This window comes from Phyllostomus discolor, chromosome 3 (assembly GCF_004126475.2).
Source record: "Phyllostomus discolor isolate MPI-MPIP mPhyDis1 chromosome 3, mPhyDis1.pri.v3, whole genome shotgun sequence".
Classification (NCBI taxonomy): Eukaryota; Metazoa; Chordata; class Mammalia; order Chiroptera; family Phyllostomidae; genus Phyllostomus; species Phyllostomus discolor.
In genome coordinates, this window is record NC_040905.2 from 184,579,933 (window position 1) to 184,599,385 (window position 19,453).

A 19,453-nucleotide genomic window follows, 5' to 3' on the forward strand; every position below is an offset into this window, starting at 1 on the left:
ATGAATGAACAAATAAATGGCCACCTGCCCTTTCATCCTGGCTGTGCCTGGCATTCCCTGGGGTAAATGCTATGTTCCTGCTGTGGCAGAGTAGCTGGAGGCCACTAGAGGGCAGCAAAGAGTCAGAAACCATCAACAGGTGGGAGAACTCTGCTCTAAGAAATGTGTGTAGGGAGCTTTGAAAAGTACCCATGCCCCAGGACCACCAGGAGCCTTGGTGAGGGGGAAGCAAGAGCTAAGGACAAAGCCCATTCATCCCCTGAGCAAACATTCCCTGAGCTAATGCCTGGGCCAGGAGGGCAGTTGGAGAGCCCTGGTCCTACCTCCCACCTGATGCCCCTGCCCCTCCCACCTCCCTGGCTTCTGCTGGCCCCTCCCAAGCCTGCCCATTCCCCTATCTTGAGTTCTAATTCTGGGGAGGGCACTTTATACAAGACTGAAAAAGGGGTCCCTCTGACTTCCATTCACTGGTCCCGACCACGCTGACGGAACTGTGCAGAGAATGCTCTACCCCGGTCCATCGGCGGAAGCAGGCCCGGACGGTGGAAACGGCATGTCAGGTCACCCAGTGAGGTCCTGACTGAGCTCAGCCTCCGCATGGTGCCGAGTCCCTGGGCCTCCAAGTCAGCAAGCTCAGGGTTGGGAGGGGCTTAAGGTGGACAAAGGAAACCCACGTCTCCTTCCCTCCGGAGCTCAGCACCCTTCCTGCCTCACAGGGTTGGGAACTCAGTAACTGCACAGCCATTCAAGTGATCCTCAGGAACGGGTCCTCAGAAACAGAAGGCTCGGCAGGCTTGGCGAGGCCTCGCGCTCATGCCGAGTCACACAGCTCAGCAGCATGAAACCACATCCCTCCCACAGTGCCCCTCGCTTCTCTCCGTCTGGCCCAGACCCGGCCCCTGTGCCCTTGACCTGATTCACCACTTGTCTGCAGACGGCCTCACCTGGGTGTCTGCTTGAACTCCGAAGGCTGACAATGAAAAACCAAACTGTGCTGGCCACCAGCCTCCTCCGTCAGCTCCCCTTCTGGCCAACCCCAAGTACCCACACTGGGTGGGCAGGCCACACCCCCACCCGTGTGAACCCATTCCAGCCACTGGGCTGGGCCCCTGGCCCACTCCCAGTGCCCCTGCCCTCCTCTTCAGATGGCCAAGGATACACACGATACAGCAGAGCTTATGGTGCCCCTTCGCCAAGGCGTGTTTCCCAATTGGACCAACCCCAGGTGCCTCTCAGTTCTCTCCAGACCTGTAGCATTCAGCATCCGCCCCCACTCCTGCCTGGAAATGCCCTTGGTGGTGGCTGCACTCTTCTCTAATTGGTGCTCCCACCGATATATGGGGTGTGAGCTCTGCTGGGCAGCTCTTGATTTAATACCGACTCAGCCAGGTCAGCTTTAGGCACGCCCGGTGGGCTGCCCCTCTCACCACCACGCCCAGCTCAGACCTTGATATAAACAATCAGCAGCAGCAGCAGCAGTATAATGAACACTTCTAAGGCATTCAATATGTGCCAAAGTTCTAAGGCTTTTATATATATCATATTTTGCCATGTACAGTGTACAATTTTTGCCCAAACTTTTGAGGGAAAAATAAATGTGTGCATTATACATGGGGAATACTAAAAACCCTGGGTGCGCATTATACACGGCAAAATATAGTATTGCATCATTCCACACTCACTCTTATTATCACCATCCCCATTTTATAGATGAGGAAGAATAGGGCACAGAGAAGTTCTGTGACTCGCCCCAGGTCACACAGCTAGTGAGAGGGGTGGGTCAGGGATTCAAACCCGGCAGTCTGACTGCAGAGCCCGTGCTCCCAGTCAGCCAGCCTCCTTGTCTCACCACGCAGCTGCCCCACATCCTCAGGTGCATCACCCCAGCACCGGGCTGAGCTCTCACTGCAGCCAGCCCAAAGCCCCCCTGCTTACTTTAACTAATACTTCCCAAGTGCTACTCTGGGCCAGACACTCAGCCAGGGACAGTAGGGAGCAGGGCAGACACAGCCTTGTGATGGGGCAACTCTCATGTACTGCACAGACCGAGGGGAAGGCCGGCCAGGAAGGAGTGAGGCACCGATTAAATTCTTTCTGTGTGCTTAGAATCACAAGGGAAAGAATGGGATGTTTTAAGAGAGTCATAGTGGGGGTCCTGGCTTAGATGGTGTGCAGGGCAGAATGACAGGCCCCACCAAACTTGTCTATATCCTAACCCGGGGACCTGTGGGCATGGTAGGTTATAGGGCACTGAAGTTGCTAAATAGCTGACCTGAAGATAAGGAGATTATCCCGGATTACCTAAGTGAGTCCGATAGCATCCCAAGGATCCAGAGAAGTGGAAGGGAAAGGCAGGAGAGAGAACCAGCAATACAACGACTCCGCCCCACGCTGCCCGCCGTGACGATGACGCTGAAGGAGTGGGGCCCTGCAGCAGGGAACAGGGGCCGAGTCTACACGCCGGAGAAGGCAAGAAAACGCTTCCCCCTGCAGCCTCCAGAAGGAACGCAGCCCTGCCCACAGCTGCACTTGAGTCCTGTGAGACCCATTTTGGACTCTGATCTCCAGAACTGTAAGATGGTAAATTTCTCTTTTTAAGTAACTTGTTTGTGGTGGCATTACAGCAGCAATAGGAAACTAACACATTTTAGGTCAAAGGGAAGACCCCTCCGAGGAGGTGAAGCCCATGGGGACCAGAGGGGCAGGGCGGGCGGGGCCCGTGGGTGGGAGCAGCAGGGAGGGGCCGAGCCCCTGAAGCAGAGAAAGTCACACCTGTCTCTCACACCACCTGCCAGAGCCCGGCGTGGGGGTGGGGCAGGGGTGGTCTGTGTCTGCTGGGCTTTTGCTGCTGTTCCAGACCTCCTCACCCTCCTACTTCATCAGGAAAACAAAAGCCATCAGTTAAATGAGCGAGCTAATTGAAAGGCGCCTAGAAACAGTGAACACCAATCCATGGCAAGTACAGCACCCAGGACTGGGGACCTGAGGACCCACCTCACTCCTCCCAGGGCCTCCTCTCGAACAGCATCGTGTCTGTCGCCGCCCATGGTCAAGATGTCCTGGCACTCTGGCCTGAAGTCCCCCAAAAGGAGTCAAGTAAGAAGCACGTGGGGCCTGGGGGTCCATGGGGGCCGGCATTCCTTGACCGGTTCATCTCAAAGATGGTTCCTTTGCTCCTGGGACTCACTAAAGCCAAAGGGCAGTGAGCGCCCCTTCCTTTTCCCCCAGCATAGAATTTTTAAAAATTTCCAATGCCATGTCGACATACATTAGATTGCACAAATATCTTTGGACAAGAACCAACTAGTTACACCAGTCAAGACACTATAGAATCTTTGGCGTGAAAGTTGTGGCACTGGCTGGGACGTGATGAAAACAAAACCTGAAAACTGTCTCCATTCGGAGCGGATAGGACGTGGCTGTATTTGCTTTATTCCATGTAATTGATCAGCGCAGGGCTGTACGGGGTCCACAGAGCTGCAGAAATTGGACCCGCAAACACCGGGGAAGACCAAGGAGCCCGGTTTGCAGATGTGAGGATGCCCTTGAGCCAGAAGGGGCAGACCGTACCCTAATGGCAGAATCAGGATTCAGATAAACAAGAATCCGAGCCAACAGGCTGGCATTTAATACAGGAAAACGTAATGTCTATTTCTTCAGGCCCAGAAGTTGGGCTGCTGGAATATACCCTGGAGACAATCTCCCTCCGTTGTCCTAAAAACAAACCTTACAGATGGAAGCCTCCCCTTGTAAATGGAAGACGTAGCAGCCAAATGTCCCAAAACCGAGCCTGGGAAAAGCAATTCAGAAGATTTCCAGTTTCTCTCTGGATTCCCTGCAGGCAGGAAGAGAAGACCTTCCATACAGTGAAACAACCCATCGCCTGGAATGGCCTCAGACAGACAAGAGCACGGTAGACAAGTCTTCCCACACCTTGCTCTCAGCTGGTTTCTCCACACTGTACCTCCTGCCCCTAGCGGTCTAGGAAACGGTATCGCCTTCAACACCTCCCAGTCAAAGAAATGTCTCCCAGATCCAGACACCCAGGAGGGACTGAATCAGAAACCTGAACACATACACAGCTGAAATCCTCCAACAGGCTGTGCTGTGCCCACGCCCTCACCCCTGGGGCCTGCGAATGTGAATTCTGGGGCCAGCAAAGGCAGGGGTGGGGGGCAGTTCTTTATAGGCGAGATTAAGTTAAGGATCTGGAAATGGGAGGATCCTCCTGGACTATCTGGACGGACCCTGAATTTAGTCACGGGAATCCTTATGAGCGAGGCAGAGGGAGCTCCGACACCTCCAGAGGAGGTGCAGCAAGGGCGGAGCGGAGAGAGGTTTGCAGGCGGCGGTGACGCAGCCGGGGCCCAGGAGCGCCAGGAGCCATGGGAAGGTAGATGAGGGGAGCAGCGGGTCTACCCCAAGGCCCCCACCCCTTGCCAACACCTTGATTTTGTTCCGGTGACACTGATTTCAGACTGCTGGGCTCTGGGACTACAAGGAAATAATACATTTCTGTTGTTTTAAAGCACTGAATTTGTAGTAACTTTTTAGAGCAGCCACAGGAAACTAATTCATGGGTTAATATTGATTTTCCCTGACTCCCTCCCTTAGCAAACACCCATTAAAGGACCTGCTATGCACGAGGGTCCATAAAGAGTGCAGAAGACAAGTAAGACGGAGGGCCTGGCCTTCCTCGAGGTCGCCTCCCAGTGGTACAGCTAACTGGGCCACAAGCACACGGGGCCACACGGCAGAGCAAAGCCAAGTGTAAAGCTTCACCCCCCAAGGAGGGCCACCTGGAAGGCTTTGTGAAGCAGGTGACATGTGTGTTCAGCCCTGAATGGGTGCCACTGGACCCTAACAGGCCCGGTCAGGAAGTGGTCTAAGCTGAGGGTGCAGAATCAAGAGGGACACTGCCCGGGGAGAGTGAGTCGTTCTGGGAACCAGAGAGTGGTCAGGGATGGGGACAGACAGGCAGGGACAGGAAGCCAGGAAGGCAAGTCCAGGCCAGACCATGGTGATGCCTGGATGGCAGGCCACGGACCTGCTCTGCAGAAAGGTGGGCGGGCTCCTGTGGGCTGCCCCGGGGGCAGTTCCAGCAGAGGCCGAGCACGCAGGCCGGCAGTGCCCTGTGAAGCCCCTTCCATGAAAGGGACTTGGAAGCCATGTTGGAGGCAGTCCCAAGGGCGTGATACTGATTTGGACCCTGAGGGACTGGAGCTGAAGACGGTGCCCACCAAGTACGGTCTCCCCGCCCTGACACGGAGCCTGGCGTGGACTGAGCACCGGGTGCGCGAGAAGAGAAAAGAAGGAGAAAGGGAGGGGAGAGACGTGCTCAGAAGGAGCACACTATGCGCCCTCCCTCTGTAGTGGGGACAGAGTCTCAGGGGAACCGCGCCACTGTGGCAGCGTCTGCCCGGCCGCTGCCAGCAGGCTGGTGAGGCTCAGCCTGGGATTCCAGCTGCCCCCATAGGTGGGCAAGGAGCCACCATTGGGTCCCACTGGGGACTCTGCTTCTCCGAGCTCAGCCTCTATGGGGTTTGCAGCGCAGAGGCAGCAGGGCCAGTGGGGCGGCCTCAGCTCCACCTGCCAGTACACTGCCGCTCACCCCCTGGCGGCACTGAGAAGCTTGCACGGACAAACTCGGAGCACACGCAGAGGCACAGGACAGAGGAGGGAGTGCTGGACTGCAGGGCCGAGACCCGGACTCAGGCTGGGTGGCCTCCAAAAACTCCCCAGCTGCTTTGAGCCCGAGCTTCTCCTTTCGGAAAACAGGGATGACACTTCAGACCAGCCCACCTCCCAGGGCAGTAACATCAGGGGGTTCCTAGGAAAGCACTTTGCATTCTTAAAAATGTTACAAAAATTCGAAGGGCCACTAATGGATATGGCTCGGGATCTTTCTCCTGAGGCTGCCCTAATTTGCCAATAGTTGGGAAATGGGGGGAGGGGCTGTCCACCACCTGTTTGCCTCATGCCCGATGCTTCCCTCTGCTCTGCACGGGCCGTCTTTGCAGCACAAAAGGCAAAGGCTTTGCAGGTCTCACCTCAGCAGGCCTCTCCGGCATTGCAAGGCCCAGGGCAAGAGCACACCCGGAGGCTGCTTCCCATATGTCTCGTATTTAAAAGCCATAAATCAAGCTAACAAACCGTTAAATGAAACATGCTCTGTCCTCCTACCTTGTTAAACACATCTTCGTAATAACCTGGAAAGCCAGGAGTGAATTTAGAATTTGGCGACTCCTTGGCATCTACACCAGGACCCGGCTGCGTGGGGCGAGCCCTCCTGAGCTGTGATCCGCCCCGCTTCCCTTCCCGCCCCCAGCTCCACTGTCCTCCCGCAAGGCCTCACACACACACACAGGCATGGTCACCCAGCCCTCCTGGCTGAGCTCTGTCCACGCCCCCACAAGGAGCCAGTCCTCGGCCCTGGGGTGCAAGTGCCTGTGACACAGGTCAGGGAAGAGGCTGGAGGAGGCTTGGGGCTGTTCGGACAGCACCCTTAGGGAGGGCTAGAAGGAGGGGCTCGGGCACCAGGCCGACAGCTCCCTTTGGCCAGCAGACTCTCTATGGTCCCTCGGGGGGAGGAAGGCTGCAGGGCCAGAGCCGGCCCCTCTGCCTAGGTCTAAGGGTGGCTTGTGCTGGGTCAGGCTTCCTATTTGCCGGTGACTTAGGCACGCCCCACCCCCTTCCTGGGCTCAGTCTCCTCACCAAGAAAGCTGGGTGATGGACCCACCCACCTACTTCTCAGAGCTGTTGTGAGGCTCGGAAAAGAGACCCATCGGGTGGGGAGGGAGGAAGTAGCCAGCCTGGCTTTCTCACAGGCCAGGAGAGAGTCCCGGCTCATGCTGGGAGAGGGGCCGCTGCGCAGCCCCCAGCGCTGAGTGCAAGGTGTGGCCCCTACAAGTGACTCTAAACAGGGCAACACGAGCCTTTCCGAGAAGTGTAACTACCCTTCAACCCGATTTTCCACTGATCAGTTTTTAAAGCATCTTTTAAAAAGATGGTACTGCAGGGGTCCCTGCTGCGCTGGTGCCCTCAGTCCCCAGCCAGTACCGTGTGATATGTCGGCTGCGGAAGCACACGGGGCAGCCGCCTATCCAAAAGTCTTGAAAGAAACTGACACATTGCCAGCCCGAGGGGATCAGGTTTCAATGGCCACAGGGTGTTCGCTTGAGAATCAAGTGACAAACCCACCAGAGGACACACTGTCTGTCCTGAGCACGTGGCCCTCACTTCCATGGAGTAAGGCCACGGAGAGGACCTCAGCGGTGCTTCCCTGTGAGCATGTCACATACACTGGGCAGGAAAGGGAGGGTGGGAGGAGAGAGGATGGGAAGGGCCCCCACTCCCCACTGGCTGAGCGACCTTCGACCAGGTCCTGCACCCCTCTGTGTTCAGACTTCCCCAGTGGCCAACGAGGGGATGTTTGAGTGACAGCCAATAGCCCCCCTCTCTCTGATGTTTTCCCTGGTGCTGCCACTGCCTGGTCCCAGCCCCCCGCAGGCCCAGCTGCAGAGGAGGCGGAGAGTGCAGACCTCTGCCTGATTTATTCAGGTCCACTTCTCAGAAGCAGAGAGGTCACCAGGGCTGTTTGCGGGGGACGTCCCCCACCGAAACCCCATCCGCCCTGCCGCAGAGACGCCGACAATGCACACTCACCAGGCACCATCCCTGTCAGCGTCGGTGCTGAGTAGCTGCCCTGTCCGGCGGGGGGGACGTGCGGAGGGTACCCGGGAAGGGTTGTGCTCGCCAAGTCTCGGCCTGAGGAATCAAAGCAACAAATCACAGGGTGAGCGTCTCCGCGGCCAGCCGCTCCTGTCCACAGCTCCCCGGATACCTGCACGCGTGTCACGTCTGGACACTGAACGCCAACGTGCCCCCAGCTCCTCACGTCACTCGCATGGACGCGCACGGGAGCGCGCACGCCTCCAGCCACCCGGGCCCCACTCGGCAGAAACCAGAGATGCTCGGCTGTGTCCCTGGGAAACTGGGGCTCCCGCCGGCTCACCGTGCTCTCTCCTCCCCGAGTGGGACTAGGACTCCCGCGCCGCTACGCCTTGCCCTCTCCTCCAGCTGTACACCGCCCAGCACCGCCCGCCTTCTGCCTTCAAAAACATCTCAGACGCCTCCCTCGGCCTCAAACCCCTGCAGCTCCGGCCCTCACTGAATTCTTCTTCCTTTGGCCCAGACCCAGTCCTTTCTGATACCAGACACCGTTCTGGGCACTGGGACCTGGAGGTTAAGGCCTCAGCCCCTGGAGGCAGAAATCCTGGGGGGGGGGGGGGGCGGGGTGAGGGTGGTCCCCTCCTCGCAGGCTCAGAGCAGCGCTGGAAGAGTAGGGGTGACTCCTCCTTCACAGCCCACACAGCCTGCCTCCCACACACGGCTTGGCACCTCGTAGGGTCTTAGTGAAGAAACGCGCGCACAGGCGGCGCATGCAAGTGTTAGAGGAGCAGGGCTCCGAGGGAGATGCCTGTCAGGCAGGTCTGCCTCCGAGGGAAGGGCTGGGGCTGCAGCCCTGTCACACACCGCCGGTTACTGCAGGTGACACGGCGCTCATGGGTAAGACCAACAACCTAGACCCTGGGAGAGCCCACCGTGCAGTGGTTACCTGGGGGCCCCCGAAGATGAGCCCCCACCCTAATGGGTGGGACTGACAGTTGCTCCTGAAAGAAGGGGTGCTGCCGGGGAGAGGGTGGCAAATGAGGTGGCCTTGGGACGAGGGAGGGAGGGCAGAACCTCCACTGGTTCTGGAAATGGACACTGAGGATTAAGGAGGTCAGGAGAGGTCCAGGGGTGTGGGGAAGCGGCTCCTGATGGCACAGAGCCAGGCTGGGCCCCAGGAGCCCCCCGTAACGCCCAGTGGGGCAGTGCAGGTGGTACGCAGGCCCGTGACTCTGAGCTCAGCCCCACCAGCAGGTGGCTCAGCGAGAAGGACCACCTCTGACCAGCACAAGACATGAACATTTCCCAGAGAGAGGAATGGCCCTTCTAGTGCCAGCCATGCAGACTGCCCGGCCAGCACCCAGAGGTGCCTCAGCTCACACGATTCTGCTTGCTTTCCAGAACCCAGGAAGCTGCCAGACAGGGGGCTCCCGCCTTCCCTCTGCTTTTACCCTCTGAGTTTTGAACTGGGCATCCTGGCTTGTGACAAGCGTGGCTAGTGCCTCTTCACATGAGGCACTGTGACAGGGGAGCAAATGCCCCCAGGGGTCCTCGATTCCCCCCAATGATCTGCACATAACTCCCCATGAAAGCTGACATTAAACAGATACTTGGAGTTGGCAGAACTGCCCACATTTATAAGTGTTTTAAGGGGGTTCCCCAGCCCCCTCGCTGTCTTATGCCTCCCCGTCCTCCTCTTCCAAGGCAGCCCCCACACCCTGGAGAGCAGCTCCTCTCCACGGAGTGTGAGCTCCAGGATGGAGTCTTCGCGCCCACGTCAGAATGGCACAGGCCTGCAAACATTTGTTGAGAACATGAAAGGAGTGGCCGTGCCACTGAAGCAGGAGTTTTCTGGAATCCGTAACAGTGCTCTCCGTTCACGGCCAAGAACGAGAGCAGCGTCAGACTGGTCAGTGCACGGTCACAGTGCCAGGGCCAGACTACGGGCTGTGGACAAGAGATAGCTGCGGCTGGGGCTGTCCCCGGGGGGCTGGCACCCCCACCCAACCGTGTAGCAGCTCCCCCCCCGGACCCTGCCCTCAGGCTCACACCCTAATGATGACAACGACAAACCAACAACGCTGACCTAGAAGTTACAAAACACCATGCTCTGTTCTTAGTATTTTACATTATTAACTCATCTAACCTTCAACCACGCTGTGAGGTAAGGTACTGATACTGTCCTCGTTTTACGGGACAAGGAGACAGAGAAAGGTCTGGTAATTTGTCCAAGGATGCACAGTAAGGGCCAGGATTCAAATCTAAGCAGTACAATGTCAAAGCCACGTTCAGCCACGGCACTCCGCTGCCTTGCACATACACCTGGCTGTGCTTCCAATCCCGAGGCTCCACGTGGCTCAGCTGGGATGCTCTGGCTGAGCCTTGCCTTCAGGCCACACTGTCACCACTGCTTATCGGCTCAAGATGCAGACTGAAATTCGACTGCACAGCTTTTGTGGATACATGTGCTGGGATGAGAGCCGGGAGCACCTCGGGAGGAAGCCACGTCTGCCTCCGGGAAGACAAAGGGTGTCATCCTGCTAGTGGCGGCCTGGTGCAGGGCAGCCCACAGGGCCAGGCCCCATGAGGCCCGCAGCCCGCCTGGTTACCTGGGGTGGATAAGAGAGTCCTGAGAGGGGAAGGGACGTGCCTAAAGACACCCAGCTGATTGGAGGCAAGGCTGGTATTAGAATCCAGCTCGCCAGCCCCCGGGACTGGGTTCTTTCTTCAACAGGGGGCTAAACTCCAATCATTTCTGCCACTGTTACACGTGCTTTACAACCTTGACCCTGAAAGCAAAGGTTTGAAAGTCAGTGCCTCACCAAAGCTTCACTCAACACAAGAAGCCAGCTTAAAAAAAAAAGAGAGAGAAAGAAAATGAACCTAGGAAAAGGAGGGGAAAGGAATTCATAAAGAAAAAGCAGAAAATAACAAATTAGTAAACAGAAAAGCAGGCACAACAATAGATACAACCAAGAATTGTTATTTAAAAAGACCAATACGATAGACAAACCTAGGGAAATATTCAAAAAAGAAGATGCAAATATCAAAATAAGGAGCTGGGAGAAGATATAACCAGGGATATGGAAAAGATGATGTTCAAAAACATAAGGAAATGCACGGCCTCTCCTAATAAATGTGGAAAGCTCGACAAAAGTAGAATTTTCCAGAAAAACATAAATTACCAAAATTAACTCAAGAAGAGATGGAACATATGAACAGCTCAATAACCTTAGAAGAAATATGAATAGTTGTTTCTTAAATTACTTTTTAAAACAAGGTGGCTTGTCCATTTAGCTTCTTGAACAAGTTGTTTTATTGGGGGTGGGGAGCAAGTTCTTTTAAACCTTCAAAGGACACGTGTGTTCTGTTACTAAACTGTTTTAGAATATGTAAAAACTAAAAAAAAAAACCCTTTCCAATTTATTTTGCCAACCTAACATAATCCTGCTGTAAAAACTTTAAAAAGGCCCACCAAAATGAAAATTAAAGGCTAGTCTCACAATTTATTAATATACATGAAAAAAATCAATCTCACTGATCAAACAATATTAGAGAAAGAATAGTCTACCATGACCAAATAAGGCCTATCTGGGGTATGTAAGGCTGATCAATATTAAAGCAGTGGCTGGGAAATCACATTCATGTATCAACGGGAGAAAAACATGTGATTCTATCAAGGCTACGGAAAAGGCATTGGCCTGGACTCAATACTAATTCCCTACAATACCTCTTAGGAAATACGCATTGGAGTATACTTCTTTGATCTGATATTGATCTTAAATCTAGAGTCAACATCATACCGAATTGGTGAAATGCTTGAAGCATTTTTATTAAAGTCAAGAACACGTTGAGGAAAGCTATTATTCCTGAGAGTTGACCTGAAGGTTTCAGCCAGCACAAGAAGACGAGATAGAGACATACACCCTGGGGGACAGGGAACTCCAAAATTAGCTGGCTCCATCTTAAATCTGGAAAATCACAGGGAAATTAGCGCATCTACGGGAACCAATAAAAAAGCTCGGTGAGACAGCCAGGTAATGGATGTCTAGAATCAGCACCTCTCTAGATCCAGTAGCACCCCACTGCCTTTGCCACGAAGCATAGATTTTTCGGTTTGGCTTCCCAGGCCCTCCTCCACCTGTCCTCCACCTGTGACCTTTCCAGCCTGACCGACTCCGTCGACCCCAGCCGTTCCCCTGACTGCCCTGCACGTCTTTCCTGTCCCCACGCCCTTGCTGGTGCTGTTCCCTTTCTAACGATTCTCCTTTCACTCCCATCAGTCCACCCTTTCATCCAGTCCCCAAATGTCACCCTCGAGCGCCAACTTCTCTGTCAACGTTTTCAAGGGCCTTTAAGTATTTGCCTCTTCTGATGGTCCCCCTGCTCCCCATGCCACCCCCTCCAGTGCGGAGGGGGCACCATGCCAGGAGAACAGATGAGATGGAGGTGATGTTGTTAGTAACGATAAGGCGGCACTTACTTGTGCCAGGCACTCTTTTCCCTATGTCAGCTCATTTGATCATCCTAACAACTCGGTGAGGTTTGAACAATGACCGTGCCCACTTTATAAAAGAGGGAACCGAGCAAGGAAGAAGTTAAGTAACTTGCCTAAGGTAACACACCTAGTAGGATAGAGAGCAGGGATTTGACTCCAGGTGGTGGGCCTCCAACCCCAGCTTCTTGGGTGGGATAAGGGGTGTGTGTGTCGGCAGGGGATAGGGGGACAAGTAAATAAGGAAGGCTGAGAACTGGGGGCTTCTGCTGTTCAGGTTAGCAACCAGAAATGCAGGTAACCTGATTAAAGCAGGAAAGAGACGGTAGGGTCACAGAGGGCTGTCAGAAGCTGGAATGGAAGGTGGGTGTCAATGCCTGTTTGTTTGGGAATGAACTCTGCAGCATCGGTCTACTCCTCGGGGGCAGGGCTGCTCAGAACCTGGCACACGGCAAGTGCTGATGACCCCCGTGCTGGAGAGCCAGGACAGGAAGGCCATGCAGGGCCTTTTAACTGGTCGGAGCCCTGGTTTTGCTGCTGGGCTGCTGCGGGACTCGGAGCAAGCCGTTCGCTCTGAGCATCAGTCTTTGCCAATTTTAAAAAGAGCCCTTAGCTCGATGACATCCGAGGGCCTGTACTAGTCTGTGTGTGCATGCACACAAAGGATAACTTAGCTGTGAGTAGACTTTCCTACCTTAAAGTTCAACTGCACCCGCAGCTTTGGAACCTCCACAGTCAATCCTGTAATGTGAGCTGCTGCCTGGGGGGCGCATACGTCCTCCTTGGAGGACAGGCGGGTGTGCTCCCAGCTTCCAGCCTCAGTGGGGCCTGCTATGAGCGCCCGCGAGGGTTCAGGGCTTGGCCACCATGCTGGGGAGCTCATTCCACCCCCAGTCCCTCCTTCCTGTGCACGGTGAGGAACCAACGAACGGCCACATATATCCTACAAATAACTCTGCCTCTGAGTTCCCTGTCACTAGGGAACTCCTTTCTATTGTCCATGGCTCCAGCACATGCATCTGGCACATGTCCCTAGATCCAGAGGTTACTGCCTGAGGCTGCATTTGTCTTCCTTGGACTGGCCACAAAGGCAGATCTGAGTTATCACTCATGGTGTGGTGGGCAAAGAAGGAAGAGACCGGCAGCATCAGTGTCATCCCCAGGTCCCGGACCCTCTCCCAACTCTGCGTCAGGCGCTGGGGTAGGCTGTTCATAAACATGATTCCATTTAATCCTCACAGCTTATAAAATTCCCAATAAACCTCAGGAGACCCTGTGGAGAAGTCACAGGGAAGCTGACTGCGTGCTCAACGGAAAGGAAGGCACACAGCGCTCTGCCCGGGCTCGAATCCTTGCTTTACCACTGACTGGTCGTGTGTCCTTGACAGAGTTCCTCAGTCATTCTGAGCCTCAGTTTCCTCATCTGTAAAATGGGAATAACACTAGCCAACACTCATCTAGAAGAAAAAATAACTAACACTTATAGAGAGGAAACTATGTCCATTTATGCCTGCAATAGTCCTATTAAAGAGCTACTCTCACGTCCATTTTACTGGTGGCAACTAAGGCTCAGAGAGTTTAAGGGACTTGCTCACAGTCACACAGGCAGTAAGTAAGAAAGCCAGGTTTCAAACCTGGTCAGTCTGGCTGGCCAGTCTGCACTCTGAACCCCCACGCTGTGCCCCCCTCGGCAGCAAAAACAACAACATGCCCCTTTCATGGGGCTCTGGGGGGAGGGGTCAGTGAGAAGACGCGTGTAAACCCCAGTGAGTGCTGATGGAAGATTGAACTGTTGCCTGTAACCCTTAACCCTGTCCTTATAACCATCATCTTGAAAAAGAAGTCATAATTTGACACCAAGAATGTAGGGAAAACACAATATTAACCTTTTCAAACCCAATGAATTAAAAATAATAATTTAAAAAATAAGTAAAAAACAAATAAATTTATTCTTATGAAAAACTAAACTTTGCAGTTCCTCCTGCTAGAGGCAGCGTGCTTCTCCACCTGTTCGGGTCCGGCTCAGCCACGTGTCTCGCTTCGGCTGATGGAATGTGACCAGATACTCGGCAAGTAGAAGCTTGCACGGGCTTGTGCGGCTGGGTGTGCCCCTCTGCACCTCTGCCATTGCCACGGGAGCAGGCCCTGGCTAGCCTGCTGCAAGCAGGGAGACAGACATGTGGAGCAGAGATGGACCCAACCTACAGCTGGAATCAAGTCCAGCCCAGATCAGCCAACCCCCAACCGACCCTCAGGAGCATGAGCAAGAAGAGATGATTGTTGTTCAGCTATGCCCTGAGCTTTGGGGTGGTTTGCTGAGTGTCGGTGTTGTGGCAATAGCTGATTGACACGAGACTTCATAAATGTTACCTGTTTTTCTCATCATGCTACCTGGGACTTTTCTAAGGACAATTATCCAAAGATGAGCAGAGGCTAGACGCCAGCTGGTGGGAAATCCCAGAGTGGATTCAAGCCTCAAATTCACTCTGATGGCCTCCAAGGATGTCCCGGCCCCGAGCTGGGGATCCGGTCACCTTGCAGTGCATGAGCACTTTCCCCGGCTTTGTCCCTCCTCTAACATGTTTCCGGCATGTCACCGAGGCTGGGGGTGTTTAACAATCAGTCATCACGAGGCCCCTGCACTGGCTGGCACACAGTAGATGCTCGGAAATATCTGCCAAGATGAAATCAGACAAGATCGGGCATGTTCGGGGTGGTAGGACCATAGACTGCCAAGAGGAAATTAATCAGACATTCGTTCTACGATCTGAAAGGAACTTTGGTTCCCGTCTCACCAACATCTCAGAAAGCCCTTTGTCATGAGCTCCATGGAATTAAGGAGGCCTGATTTATCTGGTTTTTGCTTAGATGCAACTTTTTCTTTTTCATGCAGCTCATTTCTAGGTAGGCTCTCTCTATGTGCACTAATGGGGGGAAATGTGAATCCAATTAACTTCAAATTTAGCTCATAATGAACTTATCTCATTTTGCTACCAGCTCGGTTCTCATCGTGTGGCAGTAATTAACCACTGGGGGTTGTCACTCCTAGACACATGACATGGAGATCCTCCCGGCCCCTCTCTTCAAACCCTTACAGAATTCATTACCCTGACAGTGTGAAAACCCTTCACTTTGAATACCACAGGGCACCAACCGAGCTCCCCCTCTACCTACCTGACTGTGCGTGTGAACAAGGGAAAGAAGGAAGAAAGCCACTGAGAAGCCAGGAGTTATTGCGAACAAGGTGGGAGGGGAGGGCAGGATACTGGCACAGCTCGCTGGCGGGAGAGAGTCTGCCGGCCCGGACAGCGCTGGGCTGGGGGTTCTGTCCAGAGGAGGGCCAACTCCACACAGAAGGGCCAGGCTCTAAGGGAATATGGTGGAGCCGGCTGGGAGAGGCCAAGTTTTTCACAAAACGGCAGTCGTATCCAGTGGGGACTTTTAATGCCCAGGAAGCCTGCACATCCCTGGAAGGGGCATCAGTAATTTGCCGTGTGACCTCAGGTAAGTTCCATCTCTCTCTAGGCCTTGGTTTCCCCATCTGATTGCTCAAGCAGTGGGAACAGATGGCCTCTCAGGGCTTTTTCTGCTCCAACATTCCCTAAGTCAGAGGCATCCTCTTACTCCTCTGTTGATGGCACTGGTGGCTGATGCTGGCTGCTGCCCAGATGGGTATGGCGGTTCCTGCCCACCCTACCTCAGCACTAGTGCCCCCAGCATCAGACTCCCTGGAGCCCCTGGATTAAGTCCTAGTGAAAGGAGGGTAAGCATCTGTCTTATTTCCCTACCTCCGGGACAGGAACTTGCAGAATCAGACGGGGGCTGCCGAGCTGCACACTATTGCATGATCAACACACAACCACCTGGGTGACGACCGGGCACCTGGCCCCGGGGCAGCAGCCCCCCACCCGCAGCTCTGGCTAGTTTGCAAAAGAAGCTGGAACTCTAGTTTCATTGCATTTGGGAATCTCCTGCCTGTGATGTTGACACTAATCCAGTTTTTGAAATAGACACGGAGGGCCAAGGAAAACTTGTACAAAGGCCATGTTCAGCTCTCAGACTGCCAGCTCTCAACCTTCATCCATCTCTCAAAGCCCTCAAGTCCTGTCATCTTTCTTGTTTCCGTGGGTGACAGCCCAGCCTCCCAGCCATGCCAGCTTCAATGACACCTCCTCCCTCATGTCCAGTCTGTCCCCAAGCCCCTCGTGACTCCCCACCCCTCCCCGCAGTGCTCTCTTTCCCATGGCCCTGATCTGCCCAATTCAGACTGTTCCTCTCTTTCCCCTGTTCCCCCCCTACCTCCTCCCCGGCCTCCAGCCCCACCCTCCGTTCTGGGCATTGCTACCTGTCAAGGCCCCTCTCCCAGCGCCCGCTCACAGAGCCACTCTGCTCACCCTGAAGGGCAGTCTGGAACCACATGGGAACTCAGGGAGGCTCCAAAGCCAAAGCTCTCATTCCGTCCCAGCGCAATCATTCAGCCTGAACCTGCAGGCGCATCTAGAACATTTTCCAGAAAACCTTTCCTTAGAGTCACAGAACCATGAGAAACCTTTCTGAGTGTAAAAAACTATTACTAAAACTTTTAAAAACAGGTCATAAAGGTGGAAAGCATAGCCTTTCCATGTAACAGGCATTATTTATTAGGCACACCCAAGAATCATACCTGTAAGAGAATACACCCATGTTTGATGATTCTTTACTATTAAAGACCAGATGTGGGGAAGCTACAAGTTAACGTGTAGATTTCTATCAGGTAGAAGAGACAGCCCCAGTAGTTTGGGTGTATTGCCCTGTAGGACATCAACCAATTTTGTGCCCGATCTAGCAATTTTATTCAACATTTTTAAGTGCTTTTCCTGAGGGACACTATAAATCCCTATTTTCTGAAAAGCTCTTAGAATGACTTTTATCTTTTTATAGGTTCCCTCATTAATTCATGAGTGGAATAAAATCTTCACAGGTGTTCCTTTTATATTTGTACATGGGTTACGTCCTTAACTTTTAAAAAACTATGCTTTGACTCTTGTTCTAGAAAAAAAAAAGTCAACTGTGCCTGAGTGACACAAGCTGACAGTTTTCAATCAACAGAGAGGCAGATGACAGTGACCTGTCACCAAAGGGGCGGGGGAAGGAACGGCCCGACCCTGGGGTAAGGGAGGGGCGTGATTCTGCTACACATGCCCTGGTGTGTGTGTGCGTTCAGGTCCTGTGCACACCACCAGGCCCCTTCCCTCCGGCTGGCATCTGACATGTGGGACAACTTGAACAGGGGCTGCTCCGAGGCCTCCCTCTGTCCGGCCCCGCCACGAGCGTTGAGCGTGCTGAGTCGGGAGGTGCACAGGGCGAGTCTCCCACCTGCAGGGGAAAGGATGGCGGAGGTGGAGCAGCCCAGTTCGCCCGCACACAGTGGACGTGCTCACTGCCAATGAGTGGCATCCTGTCGTTACAGCAGACCTGGCCGGCTCCTAGTGATGAGTTTATTGGCTACTAGTTTAGGTGCTATTATTTACTTAGAAATAATAACCCTACATTTCTTTTCTCAAAATTACTTAACCCCCACTTTTAACTAATTCTGACTGGCTTCCCTTGAATTGCACCGGCTCCAGGCCTGATCCGAGCATGTAGATAGAGCAGGGAACTCTGACAGTTCATTCATCAGGGCGCTGTTCACTTGGCAGGCTCCCCACTCCCCGTTCCTTCACTTCAACCCACCTCGCCTACTTCCCCAGAGTCACTGGGAACGCCCAGATGCCACCCCTGTGTTCCATCCCTGGATAGTGCAGGAATTTCATTTGCCTGGCATTTCAAAACAGGCACTGGGGTTCAGTCAATGGTTTCATGTACACAAGTGACACGATCTTCCTCGAACTAGCAACTGTTGGTCCAACATAACAAGCTGACAAAGGCAGGGATTTAATGAGAAAGGCTGCAGAGAGTCTGCCACACTCCTGGCTTGGGCCTCCCTGCCAGGACAGGCCCTGCCCTGGAGACAGAGGGAAGCCAGTATTTCCAGCAGGGCGATGCGAGCACAACTGTGGGCGCAACTGTGGGCTAGCTCATGTCTTCATGTGTGCGTGTGTGCATGCGTGCGTGCATTATCTGTTATCCACTAAATTTGAAGTACCTTCCTGAGTGCTCCAGAGGACCTGGGAGATGATAATGGCAGCAATAACAACGACAATAATAATAATGTCCACAACAGTAACAATTAGCATTTGCACAGCTCTTACCACGAGCCAAGCACCGTTGTAAGCATTTTATATGTATTATCTCATTTAAGTATCATAGCCACCCTGGGAGATATAAATCTTTATAATCCCCAATTTGCAGATAAGGTACCTCGCTAGGAAGAGGTGGAGCTGGATGCAAACTGAGGCCATCTGAGGCCAGAGTCACACCATTGCCACCTCCCTCTCCCTGTACTGCTCTGCCTCGATAGGTGAACCGAACATGCAGAACACACCTGCCCTTTGACCAGCAATTCTACTTACCAGACTTTACCTATGGAACTACACAGAAAACTACATGAATGTTTACATTTTCTGGGAAGGAAGGAAAGAAGGAAGATGATCGAAGTATCTATCATAAGGGCTGGGCTAAATAAATTCTGATACTCCCCTATGATGGAATATTACGCAGTTTTGAACAACAGAGAGGTCGATTTGAATGTGTGGACTGTGGGAAAAGCGCCACGATACCTCGCTGGACGAGGGAAACAGTGCAGAAGAACACCGTGTGCAGCACGGTTCCGTCTGCGCTAATAACGTAGAGACACGCCTCCCGCCGCGCGGTGCGGAAGAACAGCACTGAGTGCGCGCACCGCACTGCCGACTTCGGGCTGGGGCGCTGTGAACGGGAGGGCGGGGGCTGGGGGCAGGAGAGTCACTTTTCATCTTGTATTTTGCTGTATGGTTTGAATATTTAACTACACGGATGTGTTACTTCTTATTTGAAATTAACTCTGTCATTTAAAATGAACTTTATCTTCAGAGCCAGACACTGTCTGTGCCCCCAGGGGCGCTCTCACAGTCTCCGAGGGGAAGCAATGATGAATACAAGGTGCTCGGAGCGCGTGGCTCCTCCCTGCCCCCTGCTCCCACCTTTGCAGTTCTGGGGCCACAGTTGTCACAGCAGGGACTTCTTGCTTTCCAGGGCAGCATCATGATGCCAGGAGCGCCTTGGCCAAGTCACGCATTCTCACCTCACAGTCCCACTAGGCCGTCTCCCCGCCAGCATCCGGCCCCGAAAGGGGCAGTAAGTACGGTACTGTCCCACCAACCCAAAATG

The 19,453-nt window shown here is 53.7% G+C and overlaps 1 protein-coding gene across 3 annotated transcripts in view; it reads right to left on the bottom strand.

Annotated features, from left to right (window-relative positions):
- The window catches only part of PAX5 (paired box 5), a 171,157-nt gene that overhangs the window by 31,684 nt on the left and 120,020 nt on the right, over window positions 1-19,453 (bottom strand). For all 3 annotated transcript variants that reach the window (XM_028516211.2, XM_036021928.1, XM_036021927.1), the window contains exon 8: window positions 7,666-7,767. In XM_028516211.2, coding sequence (XP_028372012.1) covers window positions 7,666-7,767 — 102 coding nt within the window. The remainder of the gene's footprint in view (window positions 1-7,665; window positions 7,768-19,453) is intronic.